Raw genomic sequence first — 25,698 nt, forward strand, 5'->3', positions numbered from 1 at the left:
TGCGTTGCAGAGAGGTTGTCCAGGCCGTGCCCCTTTTTACACCTGTCTGCAACATAGCTCTGTGGCCCTTATTGGAGGTACCTAGTGTGCTAGTTGGACCCTAGGGACCCTCAGAATTCAAGGGTACTTAATGTCCCAACTTAAAACGGCCACAGGGCGTGTTTACACAGTGGTGAAGGGATGGGACGGGGCCTGAGGTGACGTGTGCAAACACGCCCTGTGGCGCGTTTTAAGTTGGGGAAATAATTCCCCATCTATCCTGAGGGCCCCTGGGGGCCAACTAGCCCAACAGGTGCTTCCAGTAAGCGCCGCTGCGTTGCGGGCGGTGGTCCAGGCCGTGCCCCTTTTTACACCTCTCTGCAACACAGCTCTGTGGCTCTTACTGGAAACACCTGGTGGGCTAGTTGGACCCAAGGGACACTCAGGATTCAAGGGGACTTTATCCCTCAAATTAAAATGGCCACAGGGCGTGTTTGCACACGTCACCTCAGGCACCCCCCTCCCTTCACCAGTGTGCAAACAGGCCCCGTGGCATGTTTTAAGAGGTAATTAATCCCCCTGCCCTATTATGTACTAGAGTCTTACAGAGGAGGTCATGGTAATCACAGGGGTACCCCAATGCATAGTGTTCCCTAGTGTATGTAGATGTTTTCACTGTCTCCTAAGTGTCTTTTAGCATATCACTGGCTCTAGGCCTGGTTAGTCGGATACAGTTACCATCAGTACCCGTCAGAAAAAGTTGTGGTTACAGGAGGACTTTCTGCTCCTCTGTTGGTTCTTTCTGTACATCTCTTCTTCTTCCTGCACTTTTCCTCGTCTTTGTGGACTTCTGTTGCTTCTTTCTGTATTTCTTTTTTTTCTTTCTGTGCGTTTTTTCTTCTTTCTTCACATGTTCTACCTCTGTAGGCATAGTTAGAAACTAGCATTTAAAAAACCTTTGAAATTCACCTAAAAAACCATAGGTTTCAGGCATGTTATAGTTAGAAATTAGCATTTAAAAAACCTTAGAAATTCACTGAAAAAACCATAGGTTTCAGGGGTGTTATAGTTAGTTGGACATTTCACTCGTACAAAACCATAGAAATTCCCCCGTTATAGTAAGTTCAGCTAACTGTAACTCGCGCGCCCGCAATGCAATGCCGATGACGTCACATATTACATCACTCATTACATGGTCAGTGACATCACTCATGACATCACTAATGACATCTCAAATGACATCACTGATGCCCCGGGGACCGCCACCTCCCCGGGGCTTGATTAAAGAGTTGCGGGGGCACCCAGCCCCCCCCGCAGCCCCGGGACTGCCACCCCACGGGGCTTCTTTTTTGATGGGTGGGGGCTCCAAGGCACATCCAAGCCCCAGGGACCGCCACCCCGGGGCTTTTATTGATTATTTTACCGGGGGGCACCCAGCCCCTCGCTGCCCCAGGGACTGCCACCCCCGGGTTTTAGTTTTTAAAACAATATACACCTGTGTGGGGGGGCTTGAGCCCCCCCACATGCCCCAGGGACCGCCACCTACCCGGGGCACTAATATTCTAATGCGGGAGTCCGTTACGGACCCCTGAGCCCCGGGACCACCACCTCCCCGGGGCTGTGGAGCACTTGATGGCCCTGGCGACCGCCACCCCGCAGGGCCGGCTCCTGCAGTGTCCCGGGGTGCCCACCCCAGGGACACTGCTGTTTGCTATGGCAGGGTTGAAGCCAGGCGGCTCCCGCCTTGTCATAGCAAACTGTGGTTTGGGTTTTGAAAGCGAGAGCAGAAAACCTGCTCTTGCTTTCAAAAATCAAACCACATTGCTTTTCCACACGGGGAGCTGCATGTCAGAACGCGGGGAGCCGGCAGCGACCATGGGGCACTGGGTCTCCCACCAAGGTCCCCAACGAAGAGGCCAGGCCCCGGGGGATAGGGTACCCGAGGCCAGAAGTGGCCTAGGAGTGGGGCACGCGGCCCCCCTCCATCAAAATAAAGAAAAAGTAAAAGAGGCACAGCCCCGGGGGATGAGGTCCCCGGGGCTAATAATAGAGTCCTCAGGAGGGGGACCACGCATCCCCCCTCCTACAATAAAATTATAATAATAATTACAAAAAATTATGGCCAAGCCCCGGAGGATGGGGTCCGCGTGGCCAAAATTGGCCCTGGGTGGGGGCCACGAGGCACCCTTCCCATTTTCATTTAAAAATAAAAGGGGCAATGCCCTGGGGGATGGGGTCCCCATGGCCCAAAAAAGGAAAGAGGAGGGGGCCACACAGCCCCCCACTTAAAAAAAATAGCCGCATCTCGGCTAGGCCCCGCCCCCTCCTTGCAGCACTCAGCAAACACACATCCTGGCGCGTTGTAAGTTGGGCAATTAATTTCCCTTGAATACGGAGGGTCCCTGGGGTCCAACTAGCCTACCCGGTACCTCCAGTATGTGCCAGGGAGCTGCTTTGCAGAGACGTGTTCCGAGGCCACGCCCCTTTTTACACCTCACTGCAACGCAGCTCTTTGGTGCTTACTAGAGGTACCTGGTGGGCTAGTTGGACCTCAGGGACCCTCAGGATTCAAGGGGACTTAATTACCCAACTTAAAATACACCACAGGGCGCTTTTGCACAGTGGTGAAGGGAGGGGGCGGTCGTGAGGTGACATGTGTGCAAACACGCCCTGTGGAGCGTTTTTGGTTGGGGAATGAATTCCCCTTCAATCTTGAGGGCCCCTGGGGGACAACTAGCCCACCAGGTACCTCCAATAAGCACCACAGACCTGCGTTGCAGTGATGTGGTCCAGGCCACGCCCCTTTTTACACCTCTCTGCAACACAGCTCTGTGGCACTTACTGGAGGTACCTGGTGGGCGAGTTGGACCCCAGGGACCCTCAGGATTCAAGGGGACTTAATCCCTCAACTTAAAACGCGCCACGAGGTGCTTTTGCACAGTGGTGAAGGGAGGGGGTGGGGCTTGAGGTGACATGTGTGCAAACACACCCTGTGGCGCCTTTTTAGTTGGGGAATTAATTCCCCTGCAATCCTGAGGCCCCCTGGGGGCCAACTAGCCCACCAGGTACCTCCAGTAAGCGCCACAGGCCTGCGTTGCAGAGAGGTGGCTGTGGCGCTGGATTCAAGGGGACTTAATCCCCCAACTTACAACGCGCCAGGGGGTGCGTTTGCAGAGTGGTGGAAGAAGGGGGCATGGCCTTTGTCTACCTCTCACCAACACCACTGCGTGGGGCTTACGGGAGGTAAAAGGTAGGCTAGTTGGCCCCTAAAGGACCCCGAGCAGTTAAGGGGACTTCAATCCCCATCCAAGAGCGTGCCAGGGAGTGAATTTGTAGAGTGTTGGGCAAAGAGGGCATGGCCTGGTACGAGTACTTACCAATGCTGCTGTGTGGGACTGACTGGGGGTAATAGTTTGGGAAGTTGGCCCCAAGGATGTCCTTGGGGGCCAACTACCCTCTTGTTACCTCCAGTAAGTCCCACACAGTGGGATTGCTAAGACGTCTTCGGAAGCCATGGCCCACTTTCTCTACCACTCTGCAAAGTGCCTTGTGGCAGACTACGGGATGGGGGATGAAGTCCAATTTAGTCCTGAGGGAATTTGGGGGCCACAAATCCCTCCTGGTACCTCCTGTAAGTCCTCTGCAGCGGAATTCCTGTGCTTTGGTTGGATGCCCATCACCCTTTCTCCTCCACTCTGCAAACGCGACTACTAGTTAAAATAGCATATTTCTGCACCTCTGACTAAGAGGTAGTTTTAATCCCCTGCCCTATTATGTACTAGGGCCTTATAGAGGAGGTCATGCAAATCACAGGGGTACCCCAACGCAGTGTTCCCTAGTGTATGTAGGTGTTTTCACTGTATTCTAAGTGTCTTTTAGCATAGCACTGGCTCTAGGCCTGGTTAGTCAGAGTCAGTTACCACCAGTACCCGTCTGAAAAAGTTGTGGGCACAGGATGAATTTGCAAAACGGCCTCTTTCTGCTCCTCTGTTGGTTCTTTCTGCACATCTCTTCTTTTTCCTGCACTTTTCTACATCTTTCTGGACTTCTGTTGCCTCTTTCTACCTTTCTCTTGCTTCTTTCTGCGCTCTTCTTCCTCTTTCTTCACATGTCCTACCTTTGTAGGGATAGTTAGAAATTAGCATTTAAAAAACCTTTGAAATTCACAGAAAAAACCATAGGTTTCAGGCACGTTATAGTTAGAAATTAGCATTTAAAAAACCTTAGAATTTCACTGAAATAACCATAGGTTTCAGGGACATTATAGTTAGTTGGAGATTTCACTCATATAAAACTATAGAAATGCGGCAGTTATAATTAGTAGACCTAACTATAACTCGCGCCCCCGCAATGCACTGCTGATTACGTGACATATTACATCACTCATGACATGCTCAGTGACATCACTCATGACATCTCAAATGACATCACTGATTACATCATTCACGTGATCATCTGATACACCTCCTCATAAACTAATAAAACCTTTCATACACCCACTCTAAAATACAGACCACCAATATCGAAACCATAGACAGACCAATAGCAGTTAGTACATAGCTGCTCAGTGATTCATACGTCTACACACACATTCACCCACTAACTCATACAGTCACTCATTCTTCTATACAGCCACTGATATATCCACTCATAAACCCATATAGACACTCACACACTGCCACTCACCCAAAGAGTTACGCATACACCTGGTCAGTCATGGAAAGAAACTATCACACACTCATTTCCTTGCTTATACAGTCATACACACACCACTACATTTATGTATACAGATACTAACACATACTTACTCTTTTAAACAATCACTCATAGAAAGACACACTCATCCATACAGATACTCTTGCAATCACCCACTCTCACATATAGTCATTTATATACTCCCAACACTCACATATACTGCTTTAAAACATATGTAGTTACTCACACATGCACCACTGAGACATCCATTTACTCACCAACAGACCCATAAACACACACACCCACCAATACAGGTGTTGCCATATGCACTCTTGAACCTATACACCTAGTGAAAAACCACTCAGATATCTATGCACAGTCACACACACACACCCCACACACCCACAAAGATACTCAGGCACCCATACAGATACTCAGATAACCAATAAATAACCCATATAGATACTCATGTAGCTACTCACCAAGCCATGCAGCCGCTTATACACTAACAGACTAATAAAGAAATTCACAGAGTTTAGTCTCTAACCCATGTATTCAGTAAGACACATTTAATCACTCACTGTCAGGATTGGCCGCAGCACAAGCATAGAATATCGCCACTAACCTTGTCCAGATGACCAGCAGAAACGATGTCTGGTGATAAGCCCCCTCGTCCCGCCTAAACACGATCCCACAGTGAAATAATCAACTCTCTGTGTGAATACGTGCCCAGGGAGGAAAAGGGGAAGTGGATAAAATAACAAACAGGTGGTTGATGGTTTTCTGTGGGTCCCTCTGAGTTCCGGCCAATGGTCTGCGGGGTGTCAGAAGGAGCGTCCACACAGAGTGTCACACCACCTAATCAGGGAATGTTGGCATTAGGCAATCACTGCAGATCAGACTTTCTAAGAGAATGTAGTTAATCCCTCAGAGGAATATGAACAGTCCTTATATGCCACCAGATAACTGAGTAACAGGAGTGCAAGTTCATTAGAAAACAGTTCCGGTTGTTTAACTGCACAACATGAGTCACTGTCCTTGTTCGTACTGCTCTTCTCTTCGAAGAACCAAAAACAAACGGTAGTCCCAGTTCAGAATTCCCCAAACGCGTCTCCTGCTACAATTCTGAAAGGAGTGTCGGAGAGCGCGTCTTTAAACATAAGACGCGTTCACTTACAAAGTCCTTCGTTCAATCGTAATGTCAGACAAAGGCAAGGCGCGTTTGTAAGACACCGCGACTCCCATCTACATCGAAACAGTTAAAGGCACAAAACACACACACGACGGAGGCGGGCCCGCACTCCGTTCGGCTCAGTACTTATCGCAATACGCGAACTTTCCACGGTTTCCAGGAAGCAAAGTTCAATCGCAGGTTCCAGGCACGGCAGGCTTCTATCTTCCAGCTGAATTCCGGCGGGGATCACCATCCGCCATCTCCAAAACTATCCGGGTTGATTGACAAGCACCTTCCTCTTGGGAGGGAGGTGCTTTTGTATGAACCACCTTGTGCCTCCATATGCCAGCCCCTTTGCATGCTGGTAATTGTAGTCTTTTCGACCGTGAACTCTCTCACTACATTGGATACACAAGCTACGGGGCAACACTGGTGGGACTGACACACGCCCCCTTGACCATGAAACCACTACACTCACTTATACAGTCAGTCACACACCTACTAAATCATCCATTCAGACACTCATACACCCACTCATACGTCAATACACCTTGGCATATATATATATATAAAACATATTTTTCTACTTTATAGAAACACACATTCACTGGATGATGTCATCAGTGATGTCACTGAGCATGTCATGAGTGATGTAATATGTGACATCATCAGCAGTGCATTGCGGGGGCGCGAGTTATAGTTAGGTCTACTAACTATAACGGCCGAATTTCTATGGTTTTATACGAGTGAAATCTCCAACTAACTATAACATCCCTGTAACTATTCCACATTGTCCACTGCAGTTATGGTAGAGCATGTGCTGAGAAAAATGACCAGATATTGCCCTCATGGACAAATGCACTGTTGGGAGCCCTGTGAAGATTTTAATGCAATGCTTATTACATCATAATTGTATTAAAAAAAGGAGAAGCTGGCTTTAGAAATCTTATAGTACTTTGACTAAAACTTTTTTTTTTTAAATATTTCTTTATTGTGGTACTTTGACTAAAACTTATACACAAGACTACGTCTAGTGGAGTGGTAGCAGTGTTTCTAAGTGCTTTCATATTTTTTGACAAGCAGATTGGTAAGCCTCTTCTATAGGTCTGGGGTAGTAGGTAATTACTGAATGATGGATACTGTAAGCAATTGGATTCTTGATTGAGTGGGATGAAAATCCTTCTCAAGCAACAACCACAATCTTACGCAGGGTAAACTACAAAAGCCATTCATTTAACCTGTGTTTAACCCTCTGGTCGCTTGTCAAAAAGCAGCCAGGCTTAACTTACAGGCACTGTTTTAAGTATTTATGCAGCAGTCAAATGTAGTAAAGTGAAAACACAACATAAGAAAACCCCCACACCAATTTAGAAAATAGCGTAAAATGTAGTAAATAAAGTAAGAATAAAATGACAAAAATCCAATCAGTAGAATTGGAGATATGCAATTATACTGGTTTAAGTAAAATTAGCACCTAGAAGCACAAAGTTCTAACTGTGGCTATCTGGTCATTAGACTAGGACACAGTCATATGTTCAGGCCAACCTTGATGGAGTGGGGGTCGCATACATGGAACAGGTTAGTCCTACTGAAAAAGGTTACCTTCTCAAAGTCCTGCGCACAGTGTTCAAAGATTCAGATTTTACAGGAGGAGCTGTACTAATGCCAGCCAAGAGTCCAGGACCTGGGGGCATCTCTTGGGGGATCATGAACTTACTCCACCAGAGGCCAGCAGGGCTCAGGCAGGTTCAGTTGCAGTTCCAGGCAGGGCCAGTTGCAGCATGTGAGCTGGGTATGTGCAGTTAACTCCCTAGAGATTTTTGTGATCCTGTAGCTCGTAAAAGGAGGTCAGCTACCTGACCGTTAAAGTCACTCTATTAGTCCTGGGTTCCAAGAGATTTTCCTCTATCTTTCAAGTAACAAGACAGGCCTCAAGAAGCAGGGAAGTTGTTGCAAAGTAAGAATCTTCAGGATGCCAAGATGTAGGTTCCAAGTATATCTTTATTTGTAGTGCAGTTACAGGAAGTTTAGATAAAGCCAAGATGGTAATTAGGCTATGAAGTATGCCCCACCAGGAGCAGTATATCCTTACTGCTCAGCCTGCTGACACCAACTGCCTAACCTCATGAACCCAACATTCTATCACATTCCACACACTACTAGGCTGAACAGCAGAAAAGGGGTAAAGAAAGACAAAGGGCATGAAATAACCTCACAACAGCAGTCTTCTAAAGAACAAGGCAGGCCTCAAGTAGCAGGGCAGTCCTCTGAGATACAAGGCAGGTCTCTGAGAAACAAAGCAGGTCTCAAGCAGCTGGCTATTACCCTGAAGTACAAGACAGTCCTTCTGCAGTCATCTACAGGCCTGTCAGTGTACTGAGGAGTTGGCCTGAGGGTCCAATATTTGCCATCCTTTGAAGTGGGAGAAACGTCTAGACTCCCCCCACATCTGGTTCTGGAATTCCTTCCTTTCCCTGCCACGCTCCAAGGGTTCTGGGGTGGCAACAGATGGACTTGAAGTTCTCTGTGAGTGTGCTAAGGCAGCCCTTTTAAAATGTAATCAGGCCAGGAAATAGCTCCGCTCCTCCCAATCCTGCCAACACCTAAACCCCTTTGTCTCAATGTCTGGCGAGGAATACACAAAGATCAACTGCTATCACACCCAGTCATGTGACTCAGGACACAGGCCGCTGGCACCAAATGGTCAGAACAAAAAAATGCCAACTTTCTAAAAGTATCATTTGCAGAATTGTGTTTTAAAATGCAAATTTACCATTAAAGGGGGGTTTAAATATTCCAATTCAATAATATTTTTTACAACTCTTAAAGAGTAAAACACTGGGCAGTCCGCCTATAGGTGAGGTATAGAAAGATGGTGACTTCCTTACAGCATGATACAATAATCACACATATTCAAATTCAATGAGTGATTACAGCTTTGTCTTTCAAAAATACTGAGGGCTTATTGCAGAGAATGGTAGTAGGGACTGAATCTCCAAAATGGGCCCAGAGACACTATTGCTCAATGCCAAGAAATTGATCATTTGCTGCCCTCACCTCAGTGAACTGTAGTATGCTTACGTGCTCTTCAGAGCTCGAACCTCCAGACATATTTTGAAAAAATGCATTAACCAGAGAGAGCCTTTTATTACATAGTTTTAGAAGCTATAACAGTTTATCATAGTTATTCCATTATCTTCTTTGAGGCTGAGAGAAAATTCATTGGTCTCTACCAATTGAAAACGTGCTTAGGTTCAATTATGTCCCAGAGAGGAATGACTCATACCATATGCAACATATATAAAGAGATGAGCGAATAATCTGACATACATACACTAGCAAAGGAATTAGTTCTCCACACAGAGCGGGTGAAGAAATATAGTTTTTCAAATACATTTTAAGGATTTTATTACAACGGACTGCAGCAAAACAAATGGTTAATGATTAGTCCAGTTGCATTTTGAGGTTTATGAATGTCCTAAGCAGATTTGTTTATACTTCTTTTATTCTCTCCCACCCTTGTTTGCTTGGTGCATGAAGATGCAAGGTTCATTCTTTTCACATATTTTCTAATTACTTTCCAAAATGTAATTACCAATAAAACATTATTATAGATTGTGACAACATGCTCTCCTTTCTTGCTAAAAACTTCAGAACTATGTGACATTCATCAAAGCCTGCATTTCTCAGATGACTGGCGCTTTCTCTAGGTTCAATGAAAAGTCCCCAAGGCTGTCCCTGTTCCCCCAGAAATGTAGTGTCTCCTATACCCCTGTTACTGGTAAAATTATAAATCCTCATCAGCTACTCCATGTTGTGTATGGTGGCTCATGACAGCAGCCCCCTGTATGTGGGTTCTTCCTCTCGTTCTCGGACGACACATTCCTCATGCTATGTCCTTTCTCCATCTCTTTAGGCAGGGAGTCATTAGAGCACACAGTAACCCTTCTCTTGGTTTTGTATCTGGTGTTGCAGGGCACAGTGTGGATCCGGGCCTGTCTCGCCTCCTCGGCCGGAGAGGGCCACGCTCTAAGCAGCCCTTCATGGTGACGTTTTTTCGAGCAAGCTTGAGCCCAGTCCGGGCTCCTCGAGCTGTGAAGCAGCTGAAGAAGAGGCCGCACAAGAAGAACAATCAGCTACCGCACCCCAACAAACTGCCAGGTGTCATTGGTAAGTAGTGAGGTGGGGGTAAGCATACTCCACAGGCTCGTTGTTCTCCCTGTGCGCCATAGATATAAAGCAGTGACCACAACATGGGACTAGGTGTAGAAAGGTAGACGTCAGGGCCTGCACAGTCCACCTTCTGCACAATGTGGTGTGATGTACATAGAGCAAGGGATACTACACATAGAAATGTATGTTGTAAACTCACACATACAGACCTTAACGTGAGTGTTTTGGGGTGTGTTTTACTGTGTGCTCATAACGCTGTTGCCTAGGTATTGGGTTTTTAAAATATTTACTTTTCTGTTGCCTTATTTCATTTTCCTGCGCCGTAACTCCTAGGACGTAGATTTTTAAATTAATTGTTTGCTGCTCACTTAGCTCTGTTTGTCCCTTAGCTTTTCACTTCTAGAGCGCTAACGCAGGGACAGGAACTTTTCCCTGACCCGCCTGAAGATTAGCGCTCTAGTTGTTTAGGGTGTTGCACATTACTGGCTCCCCCTCTCCACTTCCTGCCGCCTACTTAGGCACGGCTGAGGTGAGCCTGTCGACCTTAACGTGAGTGTTTTGGGGTGTGTTTTACTGTGTGCTCATAACGCTGTTGCCCAGGTATTGGGCTTTTTAAAATATTTACTTTTCTGTTGCCTTATTTCATTTTCCTGCGCCGTAACTCCTAGGACATAGATTTTTAAATTAATTGTTTGCTGCTCACTTAGCTCTGTTTGTCCCTTAACCCGCCCTTAGCTTTTCACTTCTAGAGCGCTAACGCGGGGACAGGAACTTTTCCCTGACCCGCCTGAAGATTAGTGCTCTAGTTGTTTAGGGTGTTGCACATTACTGGCTCCCCCCTCCACTTCTTGCCACCTACTTAGGCACGGATGGGGCGAACGCGCAGCGGGCACGCCAAAGACGGGCCCGTCTGCGCCCGTCCGCGCCAAGTCCGCGACAGGCACAGGCCATGCTGGACAAAACCCGCCAAAGTTGCCCTATCATGCATGTGACCTTCGCAAGCTCAATTTATCAAGTAAGTGTTTGTGCTATATCTCCATGGAACAGATATGGGGCCCTTTTTCCTGTCGAACCTGTAGATGGACTACACCTTGGTCCGTACCTGACCCCTTTAGATACAAATCCTACCAGTCTTTTCTATTTTAAAGGGGGGCTCATTAATGCACGTTCTATGTGTTGCCATAGTCAAGATATCAAGGAATTAATCCTTGACCACCACTTAGACTTCCTTTTCATAACCGAGACGTGGCTTAATGACTCTAGCAACCCTGACCTGGCGATTGCCGACCCGCCCAGCCACGTCATTTTTAGACTGGATAGGCCAAACGGTAGAGGTGGAGGAGTGGCTATAGTTATTAGAAGTTCCCTGAAATGCCATACATTCAATTTAGGCCCCCTCAAAGGCATAGGCTTTTCTATCATGCTCCATGCGGTCGCGTCCTTTACGGGAGGCATAATATATCGTCCCACCGCTAGTGCAACCATGTTTTTGGAGTCCCTGGGAGAATCCTTAGGCCAACTTCTATTGCGTTATCCTACCTTCACGCTCCTGGGCGATTTCAACCTTCAGTTGGAATCTAAAACCGTCGCCCAGGCTACCAATTTTAATCAGACACTTGATATCTTCAGACTCCACCAAAGAGTGGCTCAGGCCACTCATTGTGCAGGGCACACTCTCGATGGGGTCTGTTCTAACTTCCCCTCACTGGTTACACACCCGCCAATTCCACAAATTTGGACGGATCATTGCTTTATTCCGTTCAATATCAGCGTGCTCCGTCCCTTGAAAACAGTAAAAGCAATTCAGCAGCCTCTATTCAACCCAAACTGGATGGCGGTCGCCGCTAGCATTAAGCTTAAGCCTTCGCTGCAGCTTCAGGCCCCCAGCCTGTCTGGTGAAGTGGTCCAGGACTCGAAAACCTTTCACACCTGGCTGCAATAAGCCATCAAAGACCTTGTTCCCCCAAAGCTGCCCTCTTTAAAGGAGAAAAGGAAAAAGATAAGTGCCCCCTGGTACACACAGTCCCTTGCTGAAATACATCTATTGTGCAAAAAAAGTGAACGCAAATGGAGGAAAACCTATGATCCGATAGCGAAAGCTCTCTATGTAAAACATAGGAATGCATATTTTTCTAGTATTAAAATTGCCAAAAAAGGACTATTATACTAAAGCCATTAAAGAGGCTCAACAGAAACAAAAAACCGTTTTCTCTATAGTGAAATCTTTCTCCCATCCGAAAGCCCTTCAATCTGTAATCCCGCCGTCTCAAGGTCTATGCGACCAGATCGCTGATTACTTTGAGGAGAAAATTAAACTTCTCAAGGTGGACTTCCCGTCCATCTCCCTACCCTCCTTGCAAAGTCCTAATGACACTATGATGACAACGGCTCACACCTTGAGTAGGTTTGAACCTGTTTCTCTTTCACAAACTCGCAAAGCCATTATGGTCTGCAAATCTGGGGCGCCCTCTAAATCCTGCCCCCTGCTGATCCTTCACCAAATAGTTGATGTAATCAATCCCATCACCAATAGCATAGTCAATGCCTCACTTAGCTCAGGCACTGTTCCTCCTGATTGGAAATAAGTAATAGTAAAACCGCTAATGAAAAAACTAAATAAAATTACAACTGATCTCTCCAATCTACGGCCAATATCTCTCCTCCCAGTTCTTGGGAAGATAACAGAATATATGGTCCACCGAGAGCTAAAGAACTTTGTTGAAATGCACAATATTCTACATCCTCAGCAGTCGGGCTTTAGATCTAGGCATTCCACTGAAACGGCCCTCATTGAACTTACCGATTCCATCAAATTTTTACAGGATGAAGGAAAAAACGCCGTCTTGATATTATTAGATCTATCTGCGGCGTTCGATACCATCTCCCATAAAATTCTGATTGGTAGGCTGAGAGAAAATGGCATCACAGAGGCTGCCCTTGACTGGCTAAGCTCTTTCTTATCTGAGAAAACACAAACCATCTCATTGGGTCCCTTCCTCTCAAAGGATAAAAAGGTTACATCTGGAGTTCCGCAAGGCTCCATTTTGAGTCCATTGTTATTTAATATTTACATGGTGCCCCTTATCACTTTAATTGAATCTTATGGGATACCAGTAACATCGTACGCCGATGATACTCAACTACACCACAAATGCTGAACAGAACTTTCAGAACTGTCTGATGGACGTTTTTCTGTGGATGGAAAATAACCATTTGAAATGTAACGCCAACAAGACGGAAATACTGCCCATGGGTAAAAATGTCAACTTCAGCCCAAGTAAATGGTGGCCAGAGGGTACCTACGCGCCGCCTAGTTCGGTAGAAGTAGCCAGAAATCTGGGGGTCCTTTTTGACTCCTCACTGTCCTTTGACCATCATGTAAGGAACGCTGCTAGAAGCTGCTTCAGTATTATAAAATCTCTAAAGAAATTTTTTGATTTCCTCCCTACCGAATCTAGAAAGGCGGTTGCAGTGGCCCTCATACTCTCCTGACTTGATTATTGTAACGGTCTCTTGGCAGGTGTTAAAAAGGCCACGTTAAAAAAACTGCAGAGCGTGCAACAAGCTGCCGCAAGACTGGTACTCAAATTGCCTAGAAAATCTTCTGCATCTACAGCTCTAAAGACCCTTCACTGGTTGCCCCTCCATAAAAGGATTCTGTTTAAAATCCTTCTGACGGGGCGTGGCCAAGATGGCGGGCTGAGGAGACGCTCTTACCGCGAGCCCCGCGAGTCGGAGGCCGCGACCCGCCGGTGGAGCCGTAGAAATCTCGGGGCCTCAGCGAGGACTGGCGGCTCGAGCGCACATCCTTCCCGGACCGCCGTCGAGACCTGGAGGCGGAGGTTCCGGGCACCACGACGGTGCGCTTTACGGACCGGAGCAGACGAGGAGCCGGCGGGGAGCTGCCACGCTACTCCGGGGATCAGGTAGGCCGGGAGGCCTATCTTTGCGCGGCGACCCCCGGACCCCCTCCCGGAGCCCCTGCAGAGAGGTGGGGTCAGGCGACGACCGGGGGAAGTCTGTGAGTGCCCGGCTGCTCCCACGCACGGTGTTGGGGGGCCGCCTGGCACTGAGACGACTGCGCCAGGCCTGGGAAGCGGAGCCGCCACGCGAGCCGGCGGCCCTGACTAGCACCGGGCCCTTGCCCCCCCGGCCCCTCCCTCCGCGGCACTGAGACTACGCAGTGGAGCTGAGTCCAACATCGAGAAGCTCGTCAGGGACGGGGGGCACCCGGGGCCCAACAGACACTCGCACAGCTGATTGCGGTGGCGTGAACCGGCCAGAAGGGGGACCAGCCTGTGCCGCCTCTCCCTGTGGCGCGGTGGTGCCTGCCCTAGACCCCCGCGGAAGAGCTGCATCTCGGGCATCGGCCCGACGTCTGGATCGGGGCCGACGACGTGGTGACCCACTCCTGAGCAAAGGGGGAACACTCTGCAATTGCCACTACTGGACACTGGCCATTACCCCGCAACAGGGCTGAACTGCTGCTGGGAGCGGACCGCTGCGCCCCCCTTTGGATCGGCACCCTGGGGTCCCGGAGCCCCACTTGTTCGAACTGGTCAGTGAAGAGTCGCTGAGAGAGACGTGGTTGCGTGAGTCCTGACCCCGGCACCACTATACCCTGCGGGCCTTTGTGGATACCCCCCCCCCTGCGACGCGCCCCCACCTCTGAGATGTCGAGCAACAGAGGGGGCAAGAAAGGAGAGCGCACCTTGCCCGAAATGTTGGGCAGAGGTGCTCCGAGACAGGACAGGAGTCAGCCAGCCTCGAGCCCCCCGACTGGCTCTCGAGGAGCGGAAGGGGGAGAACCTCCGGTAACCAGGTCTTTTCTGGAGTCGCTGTTCGGCACCCTCAGGGAGGACTTCCAAACACTGAAACAGGAGGTGGCCGGGGAAGTCCGGGAGGTGAGGAGAGAGGTCGACTCGCTTGGAGAACGAGTATCCACCGTGGAAGACGCTAACCAGTCCCGGGACGAGGAGATTGCGCACCTACAGCAGGAAGTCTTGCGGCTCAGAGAACAACAGATTGACCTCCAGGCCCACACCAAGGATCTCGAGAACAGGTCCAGGCGCAACAACATCAGGGTCCGAGGCGTCCCATCTAAAGAAGAAGGGGAAGACGCAGCAGCCTACCGGAGGGACCTGTTTCGCGACATATTGGGCGAACCCGAAGACTTCCCGGTGAGAATTGACAGGGCACACAGAGTGGGTTTACCGCGCCGGGCCTCGGCACCGCCCCCAGACATTCTGGCCTACCTACCGGATTTTCCTCTGAAGGAACGGATCTTGCGCGAGGCACGGCGAAAGCAGCCGGTGAGCTTCCGGGGTCATCAAATAGCCCTGTTTCAGGACTTATCAACGGTCACATTGCAGAAACGCAAGTCCTTCAAGATCGCCACAGACTTTTTGCGGGAACACGACACGCAGTACTCATGGGGCCATCCCTTCAGGCTCATCTTCCGTTGGAACGGGACACTGCATCAGCTTTGGTCCCTCCAGGACACTAGCGGAGTGCTGGGTATCACCGCAGCGGATGACGACGCTCCAACGCCTCGCCGCCGTCGCATCTCCAGGGAGGGATGGCAGACGGTCCGACGGCGACGTCCCACGCTCCCGCCTCCACGACCGGATTCTCCCACGATCAGAGCTGAAATGGACAGCGCCATACGGGAGGTGTCCAGAGACACGTCGTCCGGTGATGTGGCCTTGACGGCCTGAGCAGACTCCGGGGGGAGATCATATTGGCTTCATCAACATTGCAGGTGCGAGGGTTCTGGGGGGAGGGAGGGATCCGGGAGGGCATAGGTGGTGGCTGGACGTCCACTCGAATAATTCTCCACGGACTTGTCCGTTAGGGACCAGACTGGGACGATGGAGTTCTTTGAACGGTTGGGGTCGGGGTTGAGGGGGAAGAGGGGGGCTGAGGGTAGGCCATTGGACGGGGGGAGGGGACTCGGGGAGTTGGGCAGTTCAGGGGATGTTTGGAGGGTGGGGATGGGGGGAAACGAGGGTTATGCTGTGCTGTATTGTCTTGCTACTGCGCTTGCTTTGTCCTCACGCCACTTTTTCAGGGCTGGTTGAGGAATGTTCGGGGGGGGATTCGGGGTTTGTGCTGTGCTATTGTTTTTTGCTGCTGGTTTTGCCTTGTCCTTCATCCGCAGGTACGGAGTTCAGAGTGTCGTGCTAGAGGGATATTGCATTTGTTCCGACCCACATTGCCAACTTGCACTGATTTCACTATTGATTCGGGTTCACTGAGCGCTACTCTTACGATGACCGTTCATGGCCCTTAAGATTGTTACCCTTAATGTGAAGGGGTTGAATAACCCGGTCAAGCGTAGAGCCATGTTGTCCCTCCTCGAAAACACCCAGGCAGACATCTGCCTCTTACAAGAAACTCACCTCCTGGACCGAGATTGTCTCAGGATGCGGTCTCCAAAATTCCCAGTGCAGCTCTTTTCCTCAGGGACTACCAAAACGGCGGGGGTTGCAATCTTGGTGTCTAGAAAGTTTAGAGGGGAGGTCCTATACAAGGTTGCAGAGCAGAGGGGGAGGCTCCTGGCTTACAGGGTCAAGCTGGGGGGATTTCTGTTCACGGTGGGTTCAATATATAGCACTAATGATCGCCAAGACCTGTTTCTACAATCGGCTCTGGAGGACGTCACGACTACCCAGGACAGACACATAATCATTGGAGGGGATCTGAATATGGTCTTTAACTCATCCTTAGATAGATCTGCGCAGCGACGCCCACACACCGGGGAATTCTCACAGCTGAGTACCTCCCGCTTAGGGGATATTGATATGCATGATTTATGGAGACGCCTACACCCCACCACACAGGCCTATTCCTACTACTCCCACGCACACAAGACGTACGCGAGACTGGATTATCTCCTGGTTACGGGACCGGTTGCCGACATGGCGACGGCTTCCGATATCGGGGTCCTTACATTGTCTGATCACGCTCCGGTATCGGGCTCTTTCCAACTGCCGCCGGTGTCTCCCTCACGAGGGGTCTGGCGTCTCCGGGATACCCTGTTACATAAACAGACGGTCGTGAAACAGGTACGCGCCGCGATTACTGAGTATCGGGAACACAATGAGAATGGAGATACCACCCGGGCGACGCAGTGGGCCGCCCTGAAGGCGGTGCTCCGGGGTGAGTTTATCGCCATCTCCTCCGCGGAGAATAGGGAACGACAACAGAAAAGGGACGAACTTACGACTACGGTGCGGGAACTGGAACAGATGCATCAGAGGACGGGGGCCCCCAGAGTCTGGAGGCAACTCAAAGCAGCCCAGAAGCTTCTTTCCGCGCTAGACATGGACAGGGCGGAGTACGCGGCGCTGCGCCTGAAGCACGCGTATTACACTGGCGGTGACAGATGCGGCCGCCTACTCGCGAACAAACTTCGGGTGAAGCACCAGCACCAGCGGGTTAAGGAACTGTCCAATCCTGGCGGAACATTGGCTACGGAGGACCACCAGATTGCAGACGGGTTCCGTCGCTATTACGCTGACCTATATGCGGGCGAGCCCCCCTCGGCCTTGGCCGAGGATGATTACCTCGCGTCAGTCGACCTCCCCGTCCTTACCCCGGAACAGGCGGAACACCTGGAGCGGGACATTAGACCGGAGGAGGTGATTGCGGCTGTCTCCCGACTCAAACATGGGAAGGCCCCGGGTCCCGACGGTTACACCCCACTTTTTTACAAAACGTTCTGTCAGGAATTGGCGCCACTGTTGACACGGCTCTTTAACTCCTTTGCTGAGCCGGGGGCTATCCCTCCGGATTTGCTACGGGCAACAGTATCGGTTATCCCCAAACCGGGGAAGGACCGGACTGAATGCGACTCCTACCGGCCGATCTCGCTACTAAATGTGGACCTCAAGCTCTACACGGGGATCCTAGCGGCACGTTTGGCGCCACATTTGCCGGGGCTAGCGGACCCGGATCAGGCCGGGTTTGTCCCAGGCTGACAAACGGTAGACAACACTAAGAGGGTGGTCCATGTCCTAGAGAAGGCCTCCCGTATTCCCGGGGAACGCATGCTGCTTTCGGTTGACGCGGAGAAAACGTTCGATCGGGTGCACTGGCCTTACCTCGAGAAAGTGCTCTGCAAACTGGGTATAGGTGAGAAGTTCCGCACCTTCATATTTAACTGTTACAGATCCCCTGCCGCGATGGTACGGGTGACTGGGTGCAGCTCCGGCCAATTCGTTATAGAGAGGGGAACCAGACAGGGGTGCCCACTGTCCCCGCTACTCTTCGCTCTTTACATGGAGCCATTTGCCCAGAGGATTCGACGAAACCCGGAGGTGACTGGCGTCCGGATGGGGGGATACATTCACACCATTAGTTTGTATGCGGATGATGTGATCTTAATGCTTGACAATCCAAGGGAGGCGCTCCCCGCTTGCATTGCCGAGATGGACGCCTTCGCCACGGTGGCGGGTTTCAAAATGAATATGAGAAAGTCGGCGGCCCTGGACATCTCGCTCACCACTGCTACGAGACTTGAGTTACAGGGACGATTCCCTATGCGTTGGTCTAAAGATCTGGTCCCCTACCTGGGCGTACTACTGGCGCCCTCTTTGCCTGCCATGGTGACTGCTAATTACGCAGCCCTGGGCAAGAAAATTAAGGAGGAACTATCCCGTTGGAGCAAAATCACGTTATCGTTGCTGGGGCGGGTCGCTGCGGTGAAGATGACTCTCTTGCCGCAGGTACTGTATTTGTTCCGGGTCCTGCCGCTCCAGCCGCTGAAAGGATGGATACGACTCAGACCGATATCGCACGCTTTGTCTGGCAGGGCCGCAAACCCAGACTCAGGAGAGCCTTGTCCACGCTGGCACCTGAGTCCGGTGGACTTGGCATTCCGGATCTACACAAGTACTTTCAGGCGGCGCAGTTGCGGTATCTGGTGGAGTGGAGCAAATGGGAATCTGACAGACACTGGCTGTTTCAGGACCAGGCAGTGGCGGGCAGGACCCTACAGGAGATACCCTTCATGCGCAGATGTCACCGCCCCCCCAATCTCTATGCGTCCTTTGTCACGCAGGTTCCGCTCCGTGTGTGGGACGCCGTGAATGTTACGCATGAGCTCACTACCTTCCCGTCCCCGCTTACACCACTGATTGGGAACCCCGACTTTCAACCCGGGATGGAACCTGGCGCATTCTCGCTCTGGCGGGCAGCCAGATGCTGCGCTTTGTTTCACATATACGGTCCGGAGGGTGCCGTGTCGTTTGAAGACCTCCGCCGGGACTACCACCTGCCCGAGACTGAGCGTATGCGGTATCTGCAGGTACGTCATTGGGCGCTTCAGTCGCAAGTGCGGGACCTGGCCGACCGGAAACTCACCCCATACGAGATGTGGCTGGTGACGCGTTCCTCGGACGCCAAGCTCATCTCAGACCTATACCGACTCTTACAACCCCCCCCTTACCACATCCATAACCCCGGAAGGGTTCGCTGGGAAGTGAACTGAGTCACAAGGAATGGGACGATATCTCCTACCGGGCGCGTCATTCAGCATACCACACTGGGCTCACTGAAACCTTTACTAAGATATCCACATACTGGTACTACACGCCTCAGAGGTTGCATGAAATGAACCATAACATCCCGAGCACCTGTTGGCGCGAATGCGGACAAACTGGCACGCTTACACACATTTTGTGGGATTGTCCGTTACTGAGTCCTTATTGGAAGGAGATCTTAGACGAGATAGACCAGTGCTTTAACATTGAATTGCCTCGCTTCCCAGCCTATGTCCTGCTAGGATTACCTAATGGCTTGATGTACCCTCTACGATCCAGGAGGGGCAGACAGATAGCGATCGCTTTAGGCTCGGCGATCCAGAACATACTCATATATTGGCGTACCACCACCCTTCCTACCACCGTAGGCTGGTTGCACAGGTTATGGCACGTTCTGGGAATGGAGAAGCTGTCCCTCACGGTGGCGGGCGAGGTGGATAGATTTGAGGACCTGTGGCAGCCTTTCCATACTTTACTACAGTCGGAATTCAAAGAAATTACTTGTCCCCGATATCTTAGGCTAATGCGACTGACCTCCCCGATTGCCTAGTTGACATGGAGGGGGGACATGATGGGAGGTGTGGATCCTTCGCGAAGGTGATGGAGGTGTACGACATTCGCTCAGCACAGGGGGAGGGGGCAAGGGGGTTCTGGAGGGAGGGGGGAGTCGAGGGGGGTTGTTGGTTCTGGAATTTGTCGTCACGGCACTCACACCTAGACTGAGGCTCTACAAATGCTCGGATAGTAATGTATGGGATTCTGAAGGTGCTTCTGGAGCAGAGACTTTGCCTTACGTTATTGCGATGACTGTATTCATTGTATGTATTGTTTTTCCTTGTTTCTTAAACTGCAATAAAATGCTTTAAACCTAAAATCCTTCTGACCACCTTCCGAGCTCTCAGTAACATCGGCCCTAGGTATCTCTCAAAAAGATACACCCGTTACAATCCTACAAGAGTCTTGAGATCAGTAGGCCGTAACCTGATCATTATCCCCAAATTTCACTACAAAAATAAGGGGGAAAACCCTTACTGTTCTGGCTTCTAAAGCTTGGAATGCCATGCCTTTAGAACTTAGACTCCTAAATCTAGAGAGTTCTTTCAGGAAACAACTAAAAACCTGGATTTTCAATCTGTCTGATGCCTATGTAATGGCCGCCATTTAATTCTCACGGTCGTTGTCTCAGATGCCCTGTAGCGCCAGGATGCTCCTTCCGGAGCGGCAGTTTGCGCTTTACAAATAACAAATACAAATACAAATACACGCAAATGCACACAAAGGTGCGCAAACGCACAAAAAAAACCACAAGCTGGCGGTTGTTGCTATTAGTCAATTCATCTCTTCAAGGCAGGTTTCCGCTATACAGTGAGCATACATTCACTGTTTTCCCATCAGTGACTGAGTGAACATGATCAGTGAGCTCATTCATGGAGTTATATAATCAGAAATATGATTCAGTGGTTATTTACACAAACATAACAGGTGGAAAGGCACAACACCTCCTGTGTTGCTGAAATTCATGCAAAAAACTAAGGGTTATATTTACAAGGGGATATCACCACAGAACTTCACTTTTAGCCACGTTCTGGTGGCGCTACGCCCTTCTCCATATTTACAAAGCGATGTTAAACCACTTTGAGTGGCTTAACGTAACCTTGTAAATACGGCCCCTTTACATGCATCACTTTGAGTGAAAGGGGCGTGCAAAGGGTGTTGCTGCAGGCTTTCCACTACAACAAACATTGCATTTTGACTCTGCCCCAGATTTACAAGGATGTATAAATCTAAGGCAGAGCCAAAAACGATTCCCATTCAATAGCAGGTGTTAGAATGCACAACAAGAAGAAACCCTTTTATTTGCCTCATTTTTGCTTTTACTGTGTGTGCTGCAATAATGCAGCACATTAATGATTGTTTATGAGCAGGAAGGCGTCTCTTCATTCAGCTTTACAAACATTATGTAGCCTCCTAGTATTACTTGCAGCAAATCCTATTCATTCATGTGAAAGCCTATTGCACACCTAAGAATGTTAATAGTTTTAATTAACACAAAAATGCCTGGCCTTTTAGAGCCTTTCAAATCCACAAGAATCCTGTTATCAAAGAAATGCACCATTTTACAATAACCAAAGCCAAGTCTCCTTCAACGTGTATTTGGTTTACCATACATGCACCTGGGAGGTCTCACGCCTACTTTTGTGGGTACTCATTAATCCCTAAGGTACCAAAGCACTTTGCACCTGGGAGACACAGTCCACTTACTCTGATTACTTACCTTTCAATAGGTTAGCAACACCTCACACCTTGGGGGCCCATAGATCTACTATAGTGGGTACTTCCCTATCATTTCGGTAGTGACAACACTCACCTAGATTTGCCCCATAATTCTAATATAGGTACTGAACAATCCCAAAGGTAGTAAAACAGATTACATCTCTTTAGGCCCCATACACTTATTACTGTGGTACTCAACTGCCCCTTAGGTAGAGATGTCGGTCACCTAGGTGTGCCCCAAATACTTCATACTGTGGTTACTCAATTTTCCCTAGGGTAGCAACGCCTTACACTTGAGTAAGCCCCAGAGACCTGCAACGGTGGGTACTTAACTATCCCTTGGGCACTCGCACCTCACTTTGGGGTGGGACTGATAAACGGAATAGCAGTAATAGCAAACCTCAAGTTAGCCACTGGGTTTCTGATGTTCCAACCTCCGAAGGCATCACAGATAATGTTACAAAGAAGAATGTCAAATCACAAAGCCTTATCCCAATACCCATCCCACAAGCACATCAAGAGTAGTAATCACTCACTACCCAAGGTCTCTTCACACCCCTGCACTCGCCCAACTGATGGACAATCACATACCATGACCTCCTCCACTCTGAACAGTTCCATCCTTCCCCATTTCAACCAGCTATCCTTCAAACATTGATACTATTGCCCTTGCCCAAGACCCCCTTAAAATCCAACATCCACCTGCTGCATCACTTTACCAACCTCTTACAGTCTCTGCAAATAACCCCTCCTTATGTATGCCTTCTTCAGCTATCACAGCCATTGCACACTGTATTTGCCAAAGAGTGAGTACTAACTATTTTCTGCTGCCCCTAAAACACACCATTTATCTGAGCCAAATAAGATACAGCATGGCAGGGGTGCTAAAGTGCAGGATCTAGAAATGGGTGCATAACGCCTATGCTTCTGAGGAGATAAAACGCGAGAAACTATCTGCCCCAGCTGACAACGATGAGGAGAAGTGGACAGACCTTGCAGCACCAAGAAATGGAGCAAGATTGCAGCTGACGAAGAACTTTTTGGCTCCACTTCGGAAGGCCCAAGGCTGTAACTTTAATGCAGCAAGGAGTTGTGGCCAGGCCGAGAATTACAGTGAAGACGAGCTGGCAGAGAACTTAGGGAGACATCAGCAGGCCTTAAGGCTAAAGGCGATCACGTTGAGGGCCTTGAGACCGCAAAGGATGATTTCCTCAGCCACCGAGGTGAGTGACGAAGGTATTACCTGTGATGTATGGCCTTTCAAGAAAACATCATTGCTGCAGCCTGGGTTGGGCTGAAGTATAGCAAGAACCAGGGCAAGAACATCGTGGATGCTGATTTGACAGAGTAAGCCTGAAATCCTGGCCAACGCACATATAAAAATTGATAAAACATCTAGATGTAACAAAAGCAGAGAACCACAGCAAAAAGAACAAATTCACTAAGAAGGTGCAGCACCCAGTAGTGGCACTGTGGCAGCGTGTCCATGGGCACATTGAAACTCCATAAATAAGCTCCCAAAGATCCAGACTTTGGACGGATAATTGGGGTCGCCAAGCTTGCATAGGAGTGCTTTAAGACTAAGGCTTATTAGTAAAAACTAGGACGTTGCTTGCAGCACAGTAAGCAAATTGAGGACTGCTAAAAAAAAACACAAAATCAGAGTGCATATTTTGTGCAGATTTTAGGAACAATATTGCAGCAATGCTACGGGCAGAGACAAACAAAAGTTATCAATACTAGTCCAAATTACTACCTAAGAACAAAAGCCATTTGCATCGACAATGATGGGTCCACCACTGCAGGAGCTAACCTACCCACAAAGGTGGAGGTAAGTAACATTAAAGTCGCTCCTTCTGACTACACAGAAGAGTCTTTCAGCCATATATGGCAAACTGGACTCTGAATATTTGGGTGGATCGACTGAAAGACAGAATGGACAAACTGGCCTCCAGAATGGGCACAGCTGACAGCCTAATCTCGAATGTAGAAAACTTTCTGGTTGTACATGATGAGAAAATTCGGAAGCTGAAGAAAGCATTGGAATCTCCCATGGCCAAAAATGAAGACCTAGAGGAGCGATCTAAGAGAGACAACATATGTGTATTGGGGGTCACAGAGACCACACCCAGAGGTAGAATGGAGCAATTCGTGGAACAGTTCCTAGCAGCTACACTAGGTCATGCAAACTTCTTAGACTTGCTCATTGTGGAAAGAGTGCACAGATTTCAGGTGCCAAAGCCACCTCTGGGGGTCCCGGTACGAATGATAATCACATGATTACTTCACAACAGATATATAAAAACAGCTGTATGAGTAGCAACAGAAAAGAAAGACTTTGGCTACCATGGGGTTGATGATATCACTGTACCAGGATTTCACAATCGCACTACAGGAAGCTAAATGGGTGTTTACAGCTGCCCAGTTGAAATGCAATGCTTTATCCAGCCAGACTATAGATAAAGCTCAATATTAAAGTGAACTACTTCATCGAAGGAGCAAAAGCCAAAAAAGTCATCAAAAAGATCAAAATAAAAGACCATCCTGGATCTGAGCAACACGCTGATGTCAATTTTGCACCAGCAACAGGGAGCACCATGGCACCATGAAAACTTTGGACTTCTCTTATGATACTGTTGAGACGCAGCACATAAAAAGTGCCTTACTGTGTAGGTATTGCAAACCATGCCGTGTCTGCTTGGAACACTATGAGACTGCAAAGGAAGCAAAGTTTGGGTAGTGATGGTTTACTATATATTGTACAGCTTATAACACATTTGACGAGATACATATTTTCCGGGATAGGTATATATTTGTGACAAGAGCAGGTGCTCACTGAGTTCTGACCTACTGACAAACCACACATGATAGGTTGAACTCATAGTATATATTGTTGCAAATAGTTATAAAATAGGAGAGCCAGCTAGTCATTTGATAACTGGTGTGTGAGGTGGGGGGGGGATTGAGGGAGATTCACTTTGTTTAACAAATGCAAGACTAGAGGAAAAGAACAATGTTTTGTGTGTGCAATAATCCATAATAGCACTTTGTTGAGTGCAGTGAAATTAATCAGTACTCAAAGGTTGGATAGGAACGGACTGAAAATTCACAGAATGATACGTTGCAATAACGGCATCCCTTGGAATATAAGAGGGCTGGACTATGCACGTAAAGCTAGACAGGTGCTAGTGTTCTTTTTTTTTTTAACTTTTTATTATTTGAAACACAAAGAAACAAAACATCAAACAAACAAGCAAGGCAATACAGTAATTATACAGCCATGAGGCCTGCGCTCAAGGAGGACGGGAGAAACATGATAGCAGGAGAAAGGAGCCTTTGATTACAGATGAGGGGAGGGAGGCAGGGGCAGAATTGCATATGAACAGCACAATATACCACAGCTAGAAGGAATGCAGGTCAGGGCGACTGGGAAGGACTCGGGAGAGCGGTGAGCGGGGGTGTACAAATATCTCCACGGTATGAGTTCCAAGGGTTCCAAATCTTCCCCCATTTTTTAGGCCTGCCTCTCGCGATATACACTGTTTTCTCTCGAAACATGCACCAGTCTAGACTCTCTTTCCAAGCAGTCACAGTAGGTGGCCTTGGAGATCCCCACAACTGGGCAATATCCCTCTTCGCAACCATATTGGCCAGTGTCACCCACCGAAGCTGCGACACGTCATAGTCATTCGGACCCCATACATTCAACAAACATTGTCGGGCTTCCGGCAGCATCACAACACCCGTAACGTCATCCATAATCTCATGTATACGTTTCCAAAATCGCACCACCTCAGGGCATTCCCATATGATATGGAGATAGGTGCCAAGGAGACCACACCCACGCCGACACATGCC

The 25,698-nt window shown here is 48.9% G+C and overlaps 1 protein-coding gene across 1 annotated transcript in view; it reads left to right on the plus strand.

Moving 5' to 3' along the window:
* LOC144822831 (bone morphogenetic protein 8A-like) overlaps window positions 1-25,698 on the plus strand; it is a 399,395-nt gene that overhangs the window by 326,656 nt on the left and 47,041 nt on the right. Inside the window, exon 4 of the mRNA XM_078680767.1 lies at window positions 9,824-10,018. Within this exon, the coding sequence (XP_078536893.1) occupies window positions 9,824-10,018 (195 nt within the window). The remainder of the gene's footprint in view (window positions 1-9,823; window positions 10,019-25,698) is intronic.

This window comes from Lissotriton helveticus, chromosome 3_1 (assembly GCF_964261635.1).
Source record: "Lissotriton helveticus chromosome 3_1, aLisHel1.1, whole genome shotgun sequence".
Lineage (NCBI taxonomy): Eukaryota > Metazoa > Chordata > Amphibia > Caudata > Salamandridae > Lissotriton > Lissotriton helveticus.